Below are 16618 nucleotides of genomic sequence, written 5' to 3' on the forward strand. Positions count from 1 at the left end.
AGCAGAAAAAGACGGGCCATGCGCAGAGCATTTTCAAGTGGTCCATGCGCTTAATACAAAACTCTGCAACAACAATAAACATTCTTTTCCCTTTTGAAACAGACTAAAGCAAGGAAGCGCCTCCTAATGCTTGCATGTTAAAAAGGAAACACCGCGATTTCTATGCAGGTTTTACACTTATCTGAACCTCCGAGGCAACAGGCATGGATTGCGTGGCATGCAGACGGGGTGAAAAGTGCCCCAAATCAGAGCTGGCAAGACTCTGCCTGAGAGATGTGGCGGGTTATTGACCACATATGAATACGTGAAGCCGGCTCCTGCTGGGTCTGGCCATCGGTCCAGGCAGCTCAGCATTGCCAACTCTGACTGGCAGCATCTCTCCAACATTTCAGAGAGTAATTTCCCAGCCCTATTGGGAGACACCAGGGACAGAACCTGGGACCTTCTGCCAGCAAAGGAGCAGCTCCAGCCTCCTGAGTGGCAGCCCATCCCCATATACCCAAACAACCACTGGCTGGATAGAAGAGCGGACAATTATAGTTTTTGCTGTGGCCACTGAAGCCAGTTCTACTCTTGTGCACTAAAAAAAACAAATCACACATTCCAAAAACCAAACATTTAAGAGCTGGTTCTCACTGAAGAACCAGCCAATCAATCTATGTCTCGGCTGCATCAAGCGGAGGGATTGCTCTTCTAAATTCTCTGCACATAGAAAACTAGCGTTCTAGGAAGAGGACCAGGCTAGAAAGATTTCCTCTGACATGCTAGCTTTCTACATGAAGGGTTCCCCCACCAAAAAAAGTGGCAAAGTCATATAACCCACCAGCGGCAGCCTAAAGCCCACACAGCTTGACCACCTCGGCAAAAACTGTGCCAAAATGACATCACTGTGGTTTCCACACCGTCTTTTTCTTCAAAAAGCACATCATGTAATTGCTTTTCTTCTCAAAGCAATTAAAGCAATCAAGCCTTCTCCAAGTGAGAAAAGCCAGAGTCCGGTACGGACAACAATACTCTGTCACAAACAGCTAGGAAGGAGATCGGAGGTAAATGGAACATGAGGCCTAGTTTGTATCCCAAAACCAAGGAGCCTTTCCTACGCTTTGTGTATTTTGAGAAAAGAGGTAAAATCAACTTCTATTCATTTTTAGAAAGAAATTATGACACTACTTTAGCTCTCCTTCTGAACCACGGAAGAGGAAAAGGGGATATTCACATTGATGGCTTTGTCGCTTCTGCTCTTCTGCAGCTGGGCTTCCTCGAGCTCCTTCGCCAACTTCTCCCTCTCGAGACGCAAATCATTCAACTCTTGATCAGCCCTCCGAATTTTCCTCTGGAGTTTACGATTCTCCGTGTCTTTGTTCAGGTTTTCCGAGCGCAAATCAGCCAGGAGACTCTCTTTTTCCACCAAGAGGGCCTGGTAATCTTCAGCACCCTGAAAAAGAGCGCAAGAATCTTGAATTGCAGAAGGGCAAGTTGCCCATTTTGAAAACCTGTCTTCCTGGTTATTTATTTGCATTGTTTGGGGGCTCTTTGGCGATATACATTTCCAGACCAGTTATTCAAATTAAACTCACAGAAGAGCCAAGCCACAAATATGTAAGAAATCCTTTCTCAAAGTCAGATTCTCACATTATCCAACACAAGTCTAGGTTCTTACTGAAGTGATCAGTTTGTGGCTGGACTGCAACACTAAAGAGTGCCCGATCTTCTCTTATGATTTCTGCCCAAAAAGAACCAAAGAAAGCCGCTAGGGGGATCTAACCGAGCTCCTGGTAGGAAACCCAGCAAGGACATGTGCCTTCAATGCACTGCACTGTCAGGAAGAGACCAGCACCTACTGCTCATCATCAAAGAAATGCCAGCTGAAGCTGAACACAATGGTATCCAACATCTTTATTTATAAGTATCACCCATTTGAAACAGCCAGTCAACAAATCCATTTTTTCCTGGGGAACTGGTAAAAATGTGACGAGCGAACCTTCCTGAGGCAGCTAATGCAGCGGTCATGAAGGAACGGAGGAGATAGGTGCTCTCCCACCTAAAATAATGGTGTGCCTCAGGCCAAGGTGGTGGAACTTAAGAGTGCCTCAGAGGAGCTTGCGATTCCACTGCGAGGTTCTGCGCATGTGCACGACACTCAGTTGTGAGGGACCATGGATCCCCTTAAAGATCTGTTAATGTCTTACCTTGAATTTCTGCATCTGCGCTGTGTGGGTGGCTTCTCTGGCCTTGGCCAACAATTCATTTAACTTGTTGATTTCAGAGCTAAGTTCTTCATTCTAAAAACAGGAAGGCAAGAAATCTCATGGGTACACAGAAATACAAATGTGAAGGGACAACAATGTGGGAGACAAAAGATCGATACTCTGAAGGTTCTTTCCCCTCGCCACCTTTTTCTCTTTCCCTCCTCTCCATACATTTCTGAGTGCGGGGCAGAAGAACCTAACTGGCATACCTCATTTTCCTTCGTTTTCAAAGCAAGGGTTAAACCCTGGATAGTCTTGTCGCGTTTCAGAGCATTCCTTTTTTCCACTGACAGCTCCTCACCCCGCTCATGTAGGTTGTCCTGGAGCTCCTACAGATGAGAGAGGAAGCCGTACACAATCTTTAAGATGTCCGTATCCATTTTTGTATACCAAAATTTTTCCATTGGCAGCAGATGGGAAGGAGGTGGAATTAATTCAGTGATGGTAGACACTGTCCTTGATCTTCTGCAGTGTATCCCTCCTCTCAGTCTGAGGCAATTGTGGTCTGGATTACAAAAAACATAGGGGGAGGGGGTGACCCAAGACAGCTTTGCACCCAAGGCAAGGCACCAAATGTGGCCTCCCTTCTCTGTTTTTAGTCCTCCAATAAATTTGCCACTCAAGGCAACCATCTCGCCATGCCTCATGGAAGGACCAGCCCTTGCAGGATGACACCATAGTGACAGGCTGCCAGGACAATTCCTTCCACTACCAATTCTGTGTCTCTGGCATCTTCAGTGAAGTCCTAAAATGAACCGCCCTTGTGAGGAGTGGCCCCAGGAAACCACATGGCAAACAGCAGAGGTGGAAAGAAACCTCGACCACTTCAGACTGCAGGCGGGGAACATGCATAAATATTCACATGACCATGCATAAATATTCTCTGCACAGAGAAAACTAGCATGTCAGGAAGAAGACTAAACTAAGTCTTTCCCTCCCTAACATGCCAGTTTTTAATGTGGAGGGGACATTTAACAGCATGAAGGCGCGTGCAGTCCCATTCAGCCACTGTGGCTGGGGGTGATGGGAGTTGTAGTCCAACATCAGAAGCGAACATTCTCCAACCAGCACCTTTGGTACCCAACTTTTGAAGACCATTTTTTATTGCACTCATAGCCTTTATCACAACTGTGATGAACCATTTCCACTTGCAAGAGATCCTTGTCACACACGATGATAAATTTGCACACATGGCGCTATAAATCAACACACAGATCTACACACTCATGCGCTCCAAGTGCTCCTTGCAAGGTTCTTCACGAAAAGGTTTTATGGAGGTGTGTGTGCCCCTCCCGGTCTCGCAGTCTCATCCATACTGGGAGAAAGCCAGAGGAAGCTTTTAGCTGTCACCATTTAACACAAGAGCATGTGTCGCGTTTGTCCACTGGTGATACTACGTCATATGTATGTGACAAAAGATATCAGTAATAGACAAGACATCTCTGGGAACTGGTCTTGTGCTAACAAGCATGAAGTGTCCCCTTTGCTAAGCAGGGTCTACCCTGGTTTGCATTTGAATGGGACATGTGAGCACTGTAAGATCTTCTCCTTAGAGATCGGAGCCATAGCTCAGTGCATGCTTCCATGCAGGAGGCCACGGGTTCAACTCCCTGGCAGCATCTCCAGGTAGGGCTGGGAAGGACTCCTGCCTGAAACCTCGGAGAGCCATTGCCAGTCAGTGCAGACAGCACTGAGCTAGATGAACCAAGGGTGTGACTCAGTAGAAAGCCGCTTCCTATGTTCCTATGAATTTATACAACTTGGAGCCTGAAGCCCCCCAAAGCATCACCCTTAGAACTGAAGCACCCAGGGGAGCTGGGGTGGGGCCACTCTGGAAAGAGCACCTGCCTGCTTACATGCAGAAGGTTCCAAGTTCCCTCCCTGGCAGCATCTCCAAGATGTGGCTGAGAGAGTCTCCTGCCTGCAACCTTGGAGAAGCCGCTGCCAGTCTGTGTAGACAATCCTGAGCTAGATGGACCAAGGGTCTGACTCAGTATATGGCAGCTTCCCATCTAAGAGGTCTGTTGCGATTTCCCAGGCCTCATCTGCATCTTGTATGATAGACTGAATGATGTGTGTGCTGTGCTTGATGTATTATTTGCAAATGCAGATCTGGAGGGGGGGAAGGAAACCCCACCCCACCCCCCCACACACAGATGACCAGTTTTTGAATGGACCAAAGTGCCATTTGCAGAATGAAGCTAGAGGAAACGGAGAGGGAATCAACATGTACGTTTCCTCCTGGAAAGTCAGCCACAGATTCTAGCAAAGCAACGGGGCTACTAAAACTCAGCCAGGTATTTTGTGTTGGTTTTGTTTTTGTTTTTACACCAAACACTGTTATTTGAAGAGATCTCCTTAGCAGAAACAGCCTGAGCTTCAACACACAACAAAAAGGCAACCTGCAAAGGATGGGCTTCTGCATAGCCTAGAGTGGCAAGCTGACATTTCAAAACCAGCTGCCAAGATGTATGTGGAAGAGAACTGACCTGCATCCTCTTCTCAAAATCACTTTTCTCATTTTGAAGTGCTGTTCTGAGAGCCTAGAAGGACAGAAAAATCCAATTTTTACTTCAAGGCAAACCATTATCCAGACAGGCTTTTCTTATGTTGCCAAACAATATCATAATATTATATTATATTAATAAAGGTAAAGTGAGTCGTCGAGTCGATTTCAACTCCTGGCGCCCACAGAGCCCTGTGGTTTGCTTTGGTAGACTACAGGAGGGGTTGACCATTGCCTCCTCCCGCACAGTATGAGATGATGCCTTTCAGCATCTGCCTACATCACTGCTGCCTGATATAGGGGATTCGAACCGGCAACCTTCTGCATGTTAGTCAAGCATTTCCCCGCTGTGCCACTTAAGGTGGTCATTAGTCAACAATAATTAAAACAGCATATTAAACAAGACTATGTTCCTGAATGTCCAACTCAGACAAATACATACCTCCCCCCACGTGGAGTGCCATGCAGAGCAGGCCATAAGGACATCGGAAGCTGCCTTCTACCACGTCAGACCATTGGTCTCTAGCTCAGTATCGTTTACACTGACTGGCAGTGTCTCTCCAAGGTTTCAGGGAGGAGTCTCTCCCAAGCTGTCCGGCAGATGCTGCCAGGGATTGAACCTGGGACTTTCTGCATGCAAAGCAGATGCTCTTCCACTGAGATACGGCCCCATCCCCTAAAGGGAAGATCTCACCGCCCTCACATGGAGAAGCTACCACCAGACCAGCTCTCCTCCCCAGTCAGTTCTGTGCAGCTCCTCACATTTCCAGTCCCGGGGGTGGGCGCTCTTCTTCTGGAACCAGAGCGAGCCGGGCCAGTTGTGAAGGCCCACAGGAAGGTGCAAAGGGGACCTCTGGGAACTGCAGTTCCTTCCAGCACTCTCTTCCTGGGCTGACAGCCAGTTTCCCTTGGGCTTGGCAACAGGGTTACCAACCACTCCTGATTAGCAGGGACATCCCATATCCCAGCCCCAAACTGTCTGTCCCTTACGGGGTGCCATTTGCCTCTTATTTCCAGCAAACCATGGTTATATCCATAAGCAAAGCAGAAGCAATCAGAGTTGTAACTACTGCAGTTTAAGCTGGAAGTGGTTCACACACATCTAGCACAGCTACCCAGGCTCCCAGTTACCCCTGCATACTGCCCCCCCCGCCCGCCCGCCCTTGTGTCCCTTATTCAGGCAATGAAGTGTCGGCAACTCTACTTCCGTGTTCCCTCAAACAGGGATTCCCAGATGTCGTTCACTACAACTCCCAGCATCCCCAGCTGCAACAGCTGGGGATTCTGGGAGTTGTAGTGAACGACATCCGGGCAGGCAGCCCAATAAGCACTCCCCCAACCGAGGCAAGACTCCTGAACTCACCTCCAGCTCCTTCGCCTTTTCACCCGGCAACAGCGCGCTGGGGTCTGCTGACAGACTCTCGGCTGACAAGCTCCCCTCGGGAGAGCCGCTTGGGGCCTGGGGCTCTTCGAGACGCTGGATCAGGGCGGCTTTCTCCTGCAGCGACAGAGTCAGCTGCTCGATACACCTACAAGGAAAAGTAGGACCACATTGGCCGGGAGCAGGAGAGCCTCAGAAAGTCCAAAAGATGCATCTGCACTACGGAGCCCCTTTCTTAAAAGGGCAGGGCCACCCCACGCCCACGCCCCAAAGCAACGGCTCGCTGGTCGAGGGAAGCAAAAGCCAGATCAGCCCCGTTTGCTCAGCAACCCGGGTTGCAGCCATGCTAACAAGGCGTCTCATCTTGTCAGACCTGACCTTGGCAGACGTGAACTAGGAGCCTGGCTTCCCCAACCGGCGGCCTTCCAGATGTTGCTGAACTACAACACCCAGCATCCCTAGCCACCATTGTGGCTAGGGCTGCTGGGAGTCGTAGTTCAGCAACATCTGGAGGGCCACCGGTTGGGGAAGCCTGAATGCTCCTGGCACCTGGCTCTGCAAGCACCTGGCTCTGCAAGTTTACAGGCTCTGCAAGTTTACAGGAGGGAAACCCAAAAAAGCAGGCTCTGCCCATGTAGAAACCCAAAAAAGCAGGCTCTGCAAGTTTACATGAGGGAAACCCAAATGTCTGCATGCACACACACTTCAGAAGACAGCCCAGAGTCTTCAAAAACTGCTTCTTAATTCAGCCCACCAACGCCAGTTAAAAGGATGCAACTGCACTCAAGAGGAGACAAAGGAAAACAATACAGCAGATAGAGGCGTCTTTCAAAAGGAAGCTGCTTTATGCCTAATACTTGGTCCCTCTAGCTCAGAACTGCCTACTCTGATCGGCAGCAGCTTTCCAGGGTTCCAGGTAAGGATCTTTCCCAGCCCTACCTGGAGATGCTGCCAAGCTGGGACCTTCTGCATGCCAAGCAGATGCTCTGCCACTGAACTGTAGCCCCTTCCAAAGCAAATGGCATACTGAAAAAGACCATTGAGCTTGGTATCATCTACACAGGCCAGCAGCGGCTTCTCCAAGGTTGCAGGCAGGAATCTCGGTCAGCCCTCTCTTGGAGATGCTGCCAGGGAGGGAACTGGGAACCTCCTGCATGCAAAGCAGATGCTCTGCCACTCAACCCCCTTACTGATGTTATTCTCCTCGGCTTTGCAAACGTTATTCGCCTTGGCTTCCAGAAGCAGGCACTGGAATGCTCTTCTACAGCCGGGGTAGGACTCCTAGTCTACGGTGTGGATTAAAATCCCAGCTGGAGAAGAACGTCTGAGCCGAAGTGCTTACAATCACACTGGACTTCCAAATTGTAGCTGGGGATGCTGGGAGTTGCGGTTCAGCCACATGTGGGGCAACCCTGGTTGGGAACCATGGCCTTTGTGAGTCGCTGGGATCCGCAGCATAAGCATCTCTGCTGGCAACGACCTGCGCGGCTTGAGAGCATGAAACGGAGCGAGGCAGCAGTTCGATCTAGACAGACCTCGGCTGGGACTGCCTGGGAAATCCACCTTCTAGACAAGCAAGAGCCTCAGTGTTAATAGCTGGCAATGAAGGCAGGAGAGCTGGCCTTGTGGGAGCAAGCATGACTTGTCCCCTTAGCTAAGCAGGGTCTGCCCTGGTTTGCATTGGAATGGGAGACTTGATGTGTGAGCACTGGGAGATCCGCCCCTCAGGGGATGGAGCCGCTCTGGGAGGAACATCAGAAGATTCCAAGTTCCCTCCCTGGCAGCATCTCCAAGAGAGAGCTAAGAGAGATCTCTGCCTGCAGTCTTGGAGAAGCTGCTGCCAATCTGTGTAGACAATACTGAGCGAGAGGGACCAAGGGTCTGACTCTGTATATGGCAGCTGCCGATGTTCCTGTGGAGGCCTGACCTGTCTTTTTCTTCGAGTGCCGTCACCACCTCCAGATCCTTGGGCGACCTGCTCGTCAGCAAAGAGAGCTGCCCTTCAGCGGCCAGCCTCGTGACCCTCTCCTGCTCTGTCACTGCCAACGCTTTCTCCAGCTCCTCCTGCGCAGTTTTGAGATCCTGTGCCCGGGGGTGGGTGGAGGGAGACAAACGAACAAAACACAACACCGAATAAACACATTGCCAGGACTGGCGCTGACCCAGCCTGTCGTCAGGCTGCACCTGCCCTCGTGGTTCAGCTCACCAACTCGCTCAGACAAGGAGCATCGTTTTGTGGTGGAAGCAACGGACACTTGTCCACTCTGTACTAGTGGTTAGGGATGGGCTCAAAACGCGATTCGGCATCTGAATCGCAGGCACAGCCCTTTAGAAATAAGGGCTTGCACAGCCACTTTAAGACAGAGGAGAGCAGGTCCATATCTGTTCCTCCGCCAATCGCCGCAATCCCAGAGCTCCCCCCAGCTGTGCCCACAGTTTACAACCACCTAGGGAGGAGAGCCAGCTCCCTGCAGCTAAGCAGATCTAGGACTGGCCGGTGCCTGGATGGAGGACTATCTGGAAGCTCCCAGGGACCCTTGCTTTGGGCTCTGTGGCAAAAGCAAGGTAGGATACACCCATAGCAAACGTGTGATTAAATCCAAAGACTTGCCTCCTCCAAGAGGTGTATTCGGCTTGTCAGGTTGTCCTCCACTTGCTGCACTTGCTTCCGGGACTCTTCTTTCAGCCGCTGGATTTCGGCATCCCCGCCCTGAGCCAAGCTCTCGACAGCTTTCCTGCAAAGAGGAAGCACAGATCCAGCAGCATTGGAGAGGAGAACATTGCTCCGTTAATAAAAATAAATATCATCAGTGGCCACCACCCAGAGTCACCCTCTGCGGACGTGCCAGGTTTCCCCACTGTGTGAACAGAGAGGGGTGATTTTCTCTGCCTCCCTTTGTAGCTGCCGGTGCCTCCCAACACGCTCTCCTTATGGGCCCCCAACTTTCCAGCCCATTGTGTCTGTGGATGATGGGAATGGTGCACCAACACAGAGAGCGCCGCTATACGCCTTCAAAAACCTGACTCGTTAAAATGACCTCAGAAGAATGCCCAATTGAGCCCATGGCTTCTTGTTGATTTACTGCTTGTGTACAGCAACAAGTTCTCTACGCTCTTACTGCCTAGACTAACAGTCATGCGGAGCATGGGAGGCAGAGGGTGAGTGCCCCGAGGGGTGAGAGAATTCAGCACAGAAGGCTACTGTGCAGGTGCATTACCCACTGGTGTGAATGCGCCCTGGAGCACGAAAAAATAGAGATGGGTTTTCTGCCCCAGAAGGGCTCACAATGTGCAAATACACACACACACACACACACACACAGCATCAGCCACACCCACTGGAGGGGTGCTATGTCGCTAAGAACAGGGATAACAGCAACAAAAAGTATTTATATACCACTTTTCAACAAAGGTTTCCAAAGTGGTTTACACAGAGAAGTAATAAATAAATAAATAAATAAGATGGCTCCCTGTCCCCGAAGGGCTCACAATCTAAAAAGAGACGTAAGATAGACGCCAGCAACAGTCACTCGCGGTACTGTGCCGGGGGTGGATCGGGCCAGTTACTCTCTAGGGATAGCCGCTCTTCCCCTCCTAAATAGAAGAAAGCCTTTAGAAGCAGAAAAAAAGTGCTTTAGAAGTACTTTGTTACAGCTAGCGGGGTGTGTGTGTGTGTGTGTGTGTGTGACTTCACCCCCACTGGCCAAAGTGGGGAAAAAAGCAGGATAGAAAGGTAAAGTGGGGGGGGGAAACAGCACAAAATGTTGGGAGACAGGCATTCCAAAGAGGGCATGGTAGGGAAATGTGTACCTCTGTAATAAGACTGCGCCTCCCCCGGGACAAAAGCTAGGAGTGGAACTGTAAAAGAGACACCCCACCTGGGATGCAGATTGGAGACGCTAATCTCCGGACATCAACTTGTGGTGGGAAATTTGTGTTGGTTGACCTGGCACGCCACACTCAAGGAGGGCAGTTGGCAACGCACAGCCGACGTAGGCAGTACTCACGAAGCCTTGATGAGCAACTGCTCCCGCTCCTGCAGATCCCGCTTCAGGCTCTCCAGTTCCACCTTGAGCTCAATGTTCTAGCCGAAGGAGAGAAGAAAAAGGACAGCCAGCTCAGTTCCGGGAGGCTTTCGCGCCCAAAGCTCACCTCCACCATAAGAGACCGTTTGTACATTCAATATCCAATTACGTCCGGCTACTGGGGATGAATATTTACAAGACTTTGCCGCAAACAGGCTAAAAGATGAAGACATGAAGACTCTTTGGCTCAGAGCAGAGGCCGCCAAGGGGGGAATGGATAGGGCGACATCGAATTCTTTTGAAGCGATGACAAATACACCTCATACTGCCAAAGGAGGCGACAAGCTGTCCGGAACCTCACAGCTCAAACTCGGATCCCTGGGCTCTGAGCACAGCTCCCAATGGTGACCCACCGGGGCTACGGGTTAGACCACTTCCCTGGGCAACGACTGGTTCCTGGGTACTGGAGTGGCCCTGCCCACCAAGCTGGCCATTGGCTCCCTTCAACCCCAAGGGCTGCAAAAGCCCCTTCGACAGGCTGGGCCTTTGCCTGGACAGCAAGAGCAATTTTTCCTGGGTCTGGCTCTCGGCTTGTTCTCTAGGTCGGACTCCCTGCTTGCCCTCAGCAAGTCTGCACAGAGCCAAGAAGATTGGAGTAATATGCTGCTCAGACAGAATACAGATCAGAGTCCTTCCTCCCTGCCAAGGGCGGAGGGGAGAGCGGGTTTTGTGGTAGCGAGCAAGAATTGCCCCTTGCTAAGCAGGGTCTGCTCAGGTTTGCATTTGGATGGGGACTATTATGTTAGTGCAGGAAGGTATTCCCCTTAGGCAGGCCTGCTCAACTTTGGCCCCACCCCAGCTGTTTTTGGACTGCAACTCCCATAATCCCCAGTCACAGTGGCCAATAGCCAGGGATTATGGGTGTTGTAGGCCAACACCTGCAGGAAGGCTGGAGTTGAGCAGCCCTTCCCTTAAGGGATGGGGCCATATCTCAGGAAGAAGGCATGTAGAAGGTTCCAGTTTCAACCCCTGGCAGCATTTCCAGGTAGGGCTGGGAAAAGACTCCTGTCTGAAACCCTGGACTGCTGCCACCAGTCTGTGTAGACAAAACTGAGCTAGTGGGACCAAGGGTCTGACTCAGTGGACGGCAGCTTCATATGTTCCTATGGTGCCTAGTGAGCCACTATCTCCCATAGCTCAGTAGCTGAGCACATGTCTTCCATGCAGGAGGTCCCAGGTTCAATCCCTGGCAGCGACTCCAAGGCTAGGAGAGTCACCTGCCTGAAACCCTGGAGAGCTGCTGCCAGTCAGAGTTGGCAATACTGAGTGAAATGGACCCAGGGTCTGAATCAGTATAAGGCAGCTCCCCATGTTCCTATGTGCTCCCTGGTAAAGAGAGAGTGGGAAGGTGAGAAGCAGATTTTGATGCTACAAGCCATAGCTTGATGCTACGTCTGAGCCAAAGCTTCCATCAAAAAAAGAAGACCAGTCGCTTTAAACTAGCCATTAGCTCCATAATTCACACCCGCGGCTGGAAATCGGCAGCTGGATTCCTTCTCTTTTTAAATAAGGAATTATCTCCAACATCCGTTTGATCTGCACGGCCTTACAGAACAAAGCCACCAAAGAAAGTCATGTAAAAGAAACAGACAGTTTATATTAACATGAATCATCGCCCTGACACAGCTGGTTTGATGCGAGGGGGATCATAATGTAATTTCTGAAAGCCTTTGTTTCACTGATAAAAGAGGAAGCCCGAACAAGCAATTTGGATTAAGTAGGAAGAAAAGTCCTTTGATTAGGACTCCGAGCAACGCAAGGGTTTTGTTTCAGTGTCGAAACCGCATCATTTAAAAAGTAATCCTACGTATCATGTAAAGGTCACTCAAACCCCCTCATTTCGGCACAGCCGACAGCTGAAATATAATGACGTTCCATGGAAACCTTCGGCAGCCAGGGATCGCATTCAAGCAGATGTGGGACCAGGACCGGCAAAAACAACAAGAGGTTGTTTGCAGGCAAAGCACAGAAAAGAACAGACAGTGGCCTGCTTTAGATAGAAGGGTGAAGTGTGGTTTAGTGCCATCAAGGAGCCGTGAGACTGTGTGATTCCCCCCTGACCTGCCTCGTCTCTTGTGTTCCAGGGTGGAGATCAGCCAGGAAGAAGGCAGGTCCCACACGAGGATTAGATAAAGGACTGAGAAGAACATGGCAGGTATAATAATGGTCCCCATATAGGACCGCCTGCTCCCAAGGGTTTCTGCCTGTTGGACAAGATCATCAGAGGGGGCTCTGCTCTGCGTGCCGACAGTGAAAGACGCTTGGTTGTCAAGCACGCGGGACAGGGCCTTCTCAGTCATTGCCCCCAAGCTTTGGAATGCCTTCCCAGTGGCGGCAGCTGGCATCCACTCCTCGGCTTCCATCACAATTTTTAGAAGACAAGTCAAGACGTGGCTCTTCACCCAGGCTTTTAAATGAGATTGGTTTTTACTGCTGCTGCTGCTCTATGCTGTATGTATCATTGTTGTAGAGAGGTTTTTAAAAAAAATTAATGGAGATTATTTTATACTTATAGACACAGCTCTACTTGTTGTTTTTACTATATTGTAAACCACTTCGTGATGATTTTAATGAGAAGCGGTATATAAATCAAACAATAATTTATTCTCTCTCTCTCTCTCTCTCTCCATCCTTCAGGGCCAATGGCAGATCCCTTCAAGCCTAAGTGCAGCTCCATGACGTATTGCTTATTGGGCCCGTGTGAAGCTTCAGCCAAGGCCGAATACTCTGCGTCGTCCCCAGGAATCTTGTGGAGACTACCACTCCCAGCATGCCGTGCAGCGCAGTTTTGCCCAGCGCCAAGAGGCTCCTTTAAGGGAAACGGAGCCCTCTTGAGGGCCGGCACCATCTTGGAAGACATGCATGGAGTGCTGGGAGGTTTAGTCCTTCCCACAGAGCTCTGAAGGGAGGGGTCTGTCTCTCTTCAAGGGCTCTCCCAGCACGGAGGAAAGCACAACACTGTGCAGTGAACCTCACATTGAAGGTTTTTCACCAAAGTGGCCCCCACTTGGAAAACAGTGAAGAGCGCTGCCCTGTATGAAGCACATGCTGTGTGTAGTTGTGACCACCCCTTCTCAAAAAGGACACTGTAGAGCTGGGAAAGGGGCAGAAGAGGGCAAGCAAAATGGTCAAGGGCACGAAGCAACTCCCCAGTGAGGAAAGGCCAATTGAGGCGGAGTTCAGACGTACAGGATCACCACAGTTATAGCTGGCTGAGGTTGTAATGGCAGTGCGTGCAAAACCGCGGTTACGAGGCAAAGGTTAACCCCGGTTTGATCATCGAACGCCCACAGGAACCTCTGTTTATCTCTAAGTTTCGCTGCCAAAGAGTGACGCCCGAATGCTGACTCAGCGATAGCCGTGGTTTTGCGCCTATTCCAAACTCCAGTCATAGAAGCGGCAGAGATGTGCCTCGGCAGCCCGGCAGCAGGGAGGGGCTCCCCTCTCCTTCAACTGGAGTTTGGTGGACGTCTGTGGCACGATTTGGAATTAAGAACTGAAACCTCAGCCATGCTTAACTCCAGTTAACTTGTATGCCTGAACCGGGCCATAGTTAGCCTTAACCTCAGTTTGCTTCCAAGTCAGAATCCAAAACCAGCAGCATGCAAGGGGAGAAAGGGGCACACAAACCCACAGGATTCGGCCATGTCATTGCAACCGAGCTAGCAAGTTCTAACAATTTCCGATACCTACAATTCGGTAGATTTCTTCGCTGGGACCATCGAATTTCTGCTGCATGCGCTCTTCCAGAAAATATATGCGCAGTTTCAGATTGAAGTTTTCTTTCCGCAGCTCAGTGATTTGCTGTGACAGAAGGGGAAAAGACAGCTTGAAATATATGCAACCCAACTCCAGCTACATCAAATGCACGAGACAGAAAAATAATTCTTTTAGCTCATCCATGGCGAGAAACATTTCTCTGGGCTTAAAGGGGGGAGGGGAGTAATGATCCCAGGCACCACGGCGCCATGGCACTTAGAAATTTAACTGTAGAACCTAGAGTGTATCGATAGAATTTTATAGTCGTATTTGTGTAGAAACATTTTAAAGCTTTTCGAACGCCATTACAAATCTGACCACTGCAGGATGGATGGTCAGGAGAACAAAAGCATGAGAGAACACGGTACGCTGAAAGTCTACAATGCTTTCACCTTTTTTTTTCTTCTCTAGGGGTGCAGACCTTATTAATAATTACAATGAACATTTGTTCTCTCCCCCCCCCCCACCAATTGGTACCTGTCACAGCAGCTGGTTCATGTACAGGTTATCCATGTTACTCATGGGGGTTCAGCTACTCAGCTACTACCACGAGTAATGAAGCATTATGGCTATAGAGAAAGGGGAGTTAGGTTCCAGGGTGGAGGGGAAAATCCAAAAAACCCACCCCAAACAGCCCAGAATGGCAGGGGGGGGATACTTACTGTGGCGTGTTCCGCGGGTCCCCCATATGCCCCCCCAAGGACAAAATGTCACAGAAAAAAGTCTGATTTTGTGAAGAAACAAGCCACAAAATGGCTCCTTTAGACAGAATGCAGGGCGAAAGTGACCTCTGCGGTCACGTTGGGCGTCCTAGGAACCGCAGATAGGTACTTCCTTGGTCATAAGCATCAACCCATTCATTCTTAGTACAGGAGAACCTTGTTATTCGCGGAACCGCTATTCCTGGTTCTGTGTATCTGCAGGGTGTCCAATAGACAGCCTTTTCCAGTATCCGCGAATAAAGATGCTCTCCTGTACTAAGAATGAATACGTAGATGCTTACGACCAAGGAACTACCCAACAGGAAGAAAACAAACTAGTCACCTGCAAAAGTTGTGTTTTAAATAAAATGCAAGATGTATATACCATAGCTCTTTTGACATTACACAGCCTGACAATGATATCTGTGGATTCACGTATCCGCAGTCGGGTAACAGACACCCCGCGTCGGTATATGCTGGGGGTGGGGGCACGTCGACCTTGTGTAGCAGCAGGTTGGGGTGGCCAGAAATGACTGCAGAGGTCATTTCCAGCCGTCATGTTGTGTTTCGGAGCCTCAAAATGGCTGCCTTTAATTTAAAAGGGGGGGGCTGCAATTTCCGGCCGATTTGGGGGCATTTCAGGGCACAGCGCAACTCAGGGGGGAGCAGCTAAGTACGGCAGACAGCTTCCCCCTGTGTTTCGTCCCCCAACCAAAAATCGATGTTTCAGCGATGTTTTCCCTCAACCGGGAACATAACCCCTAATTCCCCATTGCCCGAATACCTTGATATTTGCCATTTCCGTATCTGCAGTTGTACCATGGAACAAAACCCCCACGAGGGCCTCCTGTATTATCAAATGCAATGTAGTTTGAAGCAAACAGGCACAGGGCTGTTCTGTGGTAGGAAGCAGATGAAACCACTGCAGCTCACGGAAGATTTTTCTCAGAAAAACAAACAAGGCCAGCAACAAAATTCATCTTCTTCCTTGCAAAGATTGTAAATGCCAAGCGCTTGCAGAGAAAGGCGGTACCCAGTGGGCTTCCTGTCCAATTCTCTTTCAGTGTAGGAGACTTAACCTTCCCCACAGGAAGAAGGTAAAATATTGGAGAATTGCATTAGAGGAAAAAGAAAGGCCTTTTAAATATTTTAAAAGTCTGAAACATTCATCCAAATAAAGGAAGCACACACGCACCTCCCAGCTGCCTTCCGAAAGGGGAAATTTAATATGTTACTGAACCGCTAATAAAATATTGATGCCCAAGTCTGTAAAAGGAAAGGGCCTGGAGCAGGTATAAAAGTTAACAAGCAACCTGGCTTTACGAAGACACTGAGCCAGAGAAAGAAGACGGATAAGGCGTGGTGTGGAGATGGACGAGGGAGGAGCTTTTCTCTCTCCCCATCTGGTAGTTTGAGTTTTGGGGACAACAGAAGGAACTGGTGGACGGATGGGTAGCAGATGTGCAAAAGAACTTCTGCACAAAATACAGAATCCATGAGCCAGGCCCGAATGGCCATTAGGTGGTCAGGACCATCTCAGGAGACGATCACTCCCCAGCATTTTTGGCAACATCTACCCCTGCCCCCACCCGGAGATGGAAAATAGGCACTAGCATTTTTGCACTTTTTTCTCTGTGTTATCACCCCTTCTTTATCTCTACCCTAACCCTCAAACAATTTGGGTAAGACAGTCATTATTGCATGGGGGCGGCGGCAGGGGGGAATCAGGATAACGACGAACAAATGACTATACCATCTCCATGGAGTAACCTTTGGGGGACATTCCTGCCTATTTTCATTTCCAGTCTTCTGATATCGATAAAATTACAGAGCACATTTTGGCCTTTTAGAACCTTTAAACGTTTTTTTAAAACCCCACTGCAAAATTTGGCCACTGCAGGCCCAGTGGTCAGGACAAAAAAGGCAGGCTAACACAC

The 16618-nt window shown here is 49.7% G+C and overlaps 1 protein-coding gene across 4 annotated transcripts in view; it reads right to left on the reverse strand.

Annotated features, from left to right (window-relative positions):
• The window catches only part of CDK5RAP2 (CDK5 regulatory subunit associated protein 2), a 130604-nt gene that overhangs the window by 102525 nt on the left and 11461 nt on the right, over nucleotides 1-16618 (reverse strand). For all 4 annotated transcript variants that reach the window (XM_053282557.1, XM_053282556.1, XM_053282554.1 and 1 more), the window contains exons 4-12: nucleotides 13915-14025; nucleotides 10144-10220; nucleotides 8748-8871; nucleotides 8064-8218; nucleotides 6119-6284; nucleotides 4739-4792; nucleotides 2459-2578; nucleotides 2190-2282; nucleotides 1217-1435 (exon numbers count right to left, since the gene is read on the reverse strand). In XM_053282557.1, coding sequence (XP_053138532.1) covers nucleotides 1217-1435; nucleotides 2190-2282; nucleotides 2459-2578; nucleotides 4739-4792; nucleotides 6119-6284; nucleotides 8064-8218; nucleotides 8748-8871; nucleotides 10144-10220; nucleotides 13915-14025 — 1119 coding nt within the window. The remainder of the gene's footprint in view (nucleotides 1-1216; nucleotides 1436-2189; nucleotides 2283-2458; nucleotides 2579-4738; nucleotides 4793-6118; nucleotides 6285-8063; nucleotides 8219-8747; nucleotides 8872-10143; nucleotides 10221-13914; nucleotides 14026-16618) is intronic.

This window comes from Hemicordylus capensis, chromosome 17 (genome assembly GCF_027244095.1).
Source record: "Hemicordylus capensis ecotype Gifberg chromosome 17, rHemCap1.1.pri, whole genome shotgun sequence".
In the NCBI taxonomy this organism is placed as follows: domain Eukaryota; kingdom Metazoa; phylum Chordata; class Lepidosauria; order Squamata; family Cordylidae; genus Hemicordylus; species Hemicordylus capensis.